The sequence below is a fragment of the Hippocampus zosterae genome, chromosome 21 (genome assembly GCF_025434085.1).
Source record: "Hippocampus zosterae strain Florida chromosome 21, ASM2543408v3, whole genome shotgun sequence".
NCBI lineage: Eukaryota > Metazoa > Chordata > Actinopteri > Syngnathiformes > Syngnathidae > Hippocampus > Hippocampus zosterae.
This window is the reverse complement of record NC_067471.1, coordinates 5322102-5327307: the sequence shown is the minus strand read 5'-3', so window position 1 is coordinate 5327307 and position 5206 is coordinate 5322102. Positions and strand designations below refer to the sequence as shown.

At 46.2% G+C, this 5206-nt stretch overlaps 1 protein-coding gene across 4 annotated transcripts in view; it reads right to left on the bottom strand.

Moving 5' to 3' along the window:
* Nucleotides 1–3022: 3022 nt before the first annotated feature.
* large1 (LARGE xylosyl- and glucuronyltransferase 1) overlaps nucleotides 3023–5206 on the bottom strand; it is a 107708-nt gene continuing 105524 nt past the window's right edge. For all 4 annotated transcript variants that reach the window (XM_052056128.1, XM_052056129.1, XM_052056127.1 and 1 more), the window contains one exon: nucleotides 3023–4110. In XM_052056128.1, coding sequence (XP_051912088.1) covers nucleotides 3913–4110 — 198 coding nt within the window. In that variant the 3' untranslated portion in view covers nucleotides 3023–3912. The remainder of the gene's footprint in view (nucleotides 4111–5206) is intronic.

Here is a 5206-nt window from a genome sequence, read left to right as displayed (position 1 = left end):
TAAAGAAAAAAAGGGGCGGGGGGGAGAAATGGTGAGGTGGTTTTGGTTCAAGTTATTTTTTCAATTCCAATTTTAAAATAATTTAATTTTTTCATTTTTTGAATATATATTTTTTTCTTATTTTTCATTTCAAAATAATTTTTATTTACAAAACATTTTTTCTTTTTAAAGAATATTTTGCTTCTTAAATTTGTTTTTTAAAGTACCCTTTTTTCATTTAGAAATGACATTTTATTGTTTAAAAAAAATGTTTTTTTTTTTAAATAGTGATTGTCGGCTGAAGACGTGCAATAACAATCATCATCAAATCATAATAAAATGTAACAGTTATCCCGATGGACGGCGCAAGGCGTGACGAGCCCATTTCGACATCACCATACCAGATAGGAGACCATCATAAACCTCAAGCATCATGACGACGCTTTTTTTTCCCCCGCATCGGCTCCGACTTCCACCCGTTCAACTTGACTGACACGTGATTGCTTTTTACCCAATGAAGGGGTGGGGGGTAATAAATGACAACTAGTAGCATGACATACTTGACCCCAGCGTCTGATAAAGGAGATATTTCGTAGATACAATCGGGGTTAAGATTGCATGTACTGGGTTGGGAAAATTTTTAGTATCGGTCGCACTTCCAATATCACTTACTGATTCGTTAAGGTCAGCCAGCTCCTGTCGAGTCCCAACGAGCGTCTCCTCCGTTCTTCCGCGCCAACGTAACGCTCGCGCTAAAAGCGCCCGGAATTGCATTTAATGTGCATTTTTCCGGCGGTGACGATGGGCGAAATCGGGACGGCATGTCGGAACGGGCCACGAGTGTGTTAAGAGCCACCCGTAGGGCCGCCGTGGAGGGGGCGGGGGGGTGGGTTCTCGTTTGGTGGGTGCGGTGCTCACGTTTCAGAACACAGTCAACATTGTTCCCCCCCCCCCCCCGAGCGGCGCGTGGAGCGCTAGCGACACGCACACTTTGGAGAGATTTCAACGCCTGACCCCCCCCCCCCCCCCTTGGGTCAAAGTGTACATGTGCAGCGGCGTGGGCGGGACAAATCAATAGGGGAAAAGTGGGAGTTTGTTTGTTTGGAAAGATAAGGGCTTGACATTCAACGAGAGAGTATAGATTTGGATGAAATTCGACACATGAAAGGGTCAATTTATTTATTATTAAGATCGAGGCAAATATTCTGCCTTAGACCTAAAAAAAAAAAAAAAATGTTTTTAAAGGTTTGGGGCTTACGGTTGTCATGTTGGGTTGCTGCGGAGTTGATCAGATTGTGAGCATGGTTAAGCAATTTGCCTGCTTTGCGCAAAGCTGGCGCCACTTACACGTTTTTCCTCCGTGCACTAAAGGTTGCGTTTTAATTTCGACGGCTGTCAGCGTTTCGGACATTCGTGATAATGATAATAATAATAAACAGATGGTTGTACGAATTCGCCGCTTGTGGCTTTGAATTGAAAAATAAAATGTTAGATTACTGACCAAAACAAGCGGAAGGCTTCCAAAGATGCTGTACAGAAAAATAAAATAAAATTCAGTTTTATAAACAGAAAAAAAAAATATTTTGGGTCTATGACAAATATTTCTCATTATTTTAGTGTTAATGAGCGCAAGTGTGCAGTTCTAAAAGATCGGCGCCTGGAGTTGTACTCAAAATGGAGCTTTTTTTTTGGGGGGGGGGCGTGCGAATAAACAAAATTCGGTTACCCCCCCATGGAGAGAGCTAACGAAATCCACAGTGATTAGCGTTTGATGAGCGACTTCAAACTACAGCTGGCTTGAGGCGGAGATGGCGGGTGGGGGAGGTGTGTGTGTGTGTGGGGGGGGCTACCAGGGCCACCAGAGACCACCACATTTAACATCTAAGCAGACGTGTTTTTTTGTTTCTTTTTAATCTCGGAGATGTGACGGATGGGGTGTCTTATGTCGTGTTTTTTTTTTTTTTTTTTTTTTACGAGATGGCCTTCACAAACTTGAATCACACAGTGAACGTCGACAATTATGACTTACCCACAGGGCCCACGCTGGACTCGCTCCCGGTTGCGGATTTTCCTGGCGATTCGCTCATCAAGACTTGAGATCCACTTGCGAACGTTTTGTAGAATTCTAAAAAGAGTTTGCAAGAATATATTTTTAAGCGCGTGAAGATTGGATGACAGAACCTCGCGGCCTGACCTTACAGACGATCTTCCGGGTGAACAAACGACAACTCCGGCGACCTTTTCCGGGTGACTTCTGTGGAAAAAGATAACAGCTACCCCTCCCGAAAAAAAAATTAAAAATAAATGTGGAAATGTCCACAGTTCAGGTTCAGGAGCTGCTGCGCCTTGGCACCTGTCATGTTTGACCATGCTAATGCTAACGATTAGCCAACAGATCAGACTTTTGATGTATTCAGCCGAGAGCGGCGGGGGAATGGGGGGGGGGGGGCAGCATTGTGAATTCCATGTTGTAAAAGTGATCATTTTGAAAATGAAGACCCCCCCCCCAAAAAAAAAAATTGAACCCTTCGACCCTTGGCTTCGCTTTTAAGAAACTGATCAAGTTAGAGTGTTGTGGGACTCTAATGAAAAGAAGTCACAGGAAGGGATAGTCCCTTCTGGGGACTCGTAGGCACCTTGAGGAACTGGGCCGGATGCTAAATATACGTTTTTATATATGGGAGGGGGGTGGTGGGGGGGGGGTGGACTTCGCGGGCTGTGAAGAGTCAATTAATCGCTGAAGCCGAGCTCCATAAAGTGGGTCGGAAAGAGCCAGAGTGTCGCGATACATTTCCCATGATGCAACATCCCCAACCGGACGGAATGAATGTCCCGCGGGGATTCGATGGGACGGGTGTTCCGCAGAGCGTTGCCATGACGACATCGAGAAATAGTCCGAGAAGAGCGAGCGTTTTGACACTTTTACTTTTTATTCAGGTAGCAGCATCAGTCGGCCCCCCACCCCCTCCACGTCACGCGCACATCTCATTGTACACACGCGCACACACACACACACACAGTTGGATGACGGCTCTTCTGCATCTTTCTTTTTGTGGTTGAATGAAGGAGGGCGGGGGGGGGGGGGGGGCAGCGGCCAAAAATAAACACGTTCAAATGAACACAAACTAATTCAAACTGAGCAGAATTTATCTCTAGGCAGACTTTTGCTCATTTGATGATGGCCAATGTTATCTTGCGCGGGCTTTAGCGACCTCGAAACAAACATTAGATGGAGCAGAAAGAAAGAGAGGGGGGGGGACCCAGGACCCCCCCACCCCCACCCCACACGAGCATGTCATCATACTAGAGGCAAATTTTGAAAGAGTGGAAAGCAGTAGAACTGAACGCTGGCTGTGATTGAAAATGACTCGCGCACACACGACATTAAGAGTCCACTTAACACTTGCCCACAATTTTCGTGGCTGATTAAAATGGGGGGGGGGGGGGGATGGATTGCGATTTGTAGCCGCAGCCGATTGGCTGCTCGCTTGACTCATCTCAATCCTGACCGATTTGTCTCACCGCCGCGATGATGATGATGATGATGATGTCAGCTTCCAGGGGGGGTGTGGGGGGTGGGGGTGCTTTTTGACGTGTGGTCGTGGCACTTGGGCGGTGCCCGCGGTGTGCAAACTGAATGGATGCAAGGCTGCCCCGCTTCCTTGACTCCCCCGGACCAACACTTACGCGCGCACCCCGCGTGTACATTCGCACGCATGCATACGCCGCGAAAGCTCCGATCCGTACGCACCGATACTTCAGCTCAAAGTTCTTCACCTAACGTCCCAGTCAGGTCCACTGAACTCCCCGGGGTCGGCTTTATCCGTACCCCGCCTCGTACCCTCGCGCCCCCACCCCGCTCCATTCGCTTACCGAGTCAGTCCAGTCATTCCCGGGCCGGGGGTGGGGGGTTAGCGAGGGCCCCCGCAGTGGCTAGCTGTTGTTCTCGGCAGTCATGTATTTAAGGGCGGCGAAGCCGTAGCGCCGCGACATGTTCTGCTGGAACTCCTCCTTGAGGGTCTTGAGGCAGACCCGGTACTGTTTGTTGGAGCGGAACTTGGTGATGTCGAAGCTGGGCGCGTGCGGCATGTGGATCATGTACGCGTTGGGGAGGACCACAAATTCGTATTCCTGCGGCGAGAAAAAGGGCGAAATAAGAACAAGGTTTCAAAAGCTCTTATGAGTGGCTGGATGGGTCAGGGACGTCCATTTGCGAGAAGGTGTGTTGAGGCCGAGTTGCGAGCTAGCCTCTGTTGACTTCAGCAGTGAGGTGGGGGTAACATCCTGGACTGGGAGAAACATGCAGTGGGGGAGGAAGCGAGAGTACGTGTTTTCGAAAAACACTCCAAAATGACTTGAGCAAGTGTGTGATCGGGCCGGATGACCCGGATGACTGAGAATTTACACAAAGTAAAAAAAATAAAATCCAATCAAATAAATAATAATAATAATAATAATAATACATTTTATTATTTTATTATTATTATTATAAATTTAATAACTAAATAAATAAACAAGCAAATCAATAACTAATAAATAAATACATAATTAATCTAATGAAAGTAAGTTCAATATAATGTACAGTGGTACCTTTACTTACAAAATTAATTGGTTCTGGAAGAAAATTCTGTCAAGACGCGTTTTCCATGTAAATGCCCTAATCCGTTCCAAGCCCCCCCAAAATTCTGACATAAATGTTTCCTAAAGCATAAAAATGCATTGAGAGTATTGCACAATAAATGAGAGTTGAGCATTATGTAAATTAAAAAACAAAACAACAACAACGAAGAATCAAGAATAATAATAAAAATAAAAATGATGGTCATTTAACTCAGCATAGTGAGCGACGGCCCGACTGGTGAACACTTTTTCCGGGTAATTCACATTTAAAACGTTGATCATGACCGATGCTCTTCAACGTCTGCTTCCCAGTCAGCAGTATTTAAGATTTATTTTAATTTCACACCACATTTTATGGCGCTTGTCATACCGGCGTGTCATTTAGTCGCTAATTAATTTCGCTGCTTTGCATGAAAACCCTGCAAACGTGCCAAACAACCACACGTGGCTTTGCGGCGGAGTCATCGTTCTCCAACGATTATGTAAGCGGTATGTCACTCAACAGGAAGCCGACCTCTCCCGGGGGAGGGGGGGGGGGGCCCTGTTAACAAAAGAGGGAGAGTGAATCGTAAATTGTTGTATTTGTGTTGTGTCAAGGTGGTAGGCT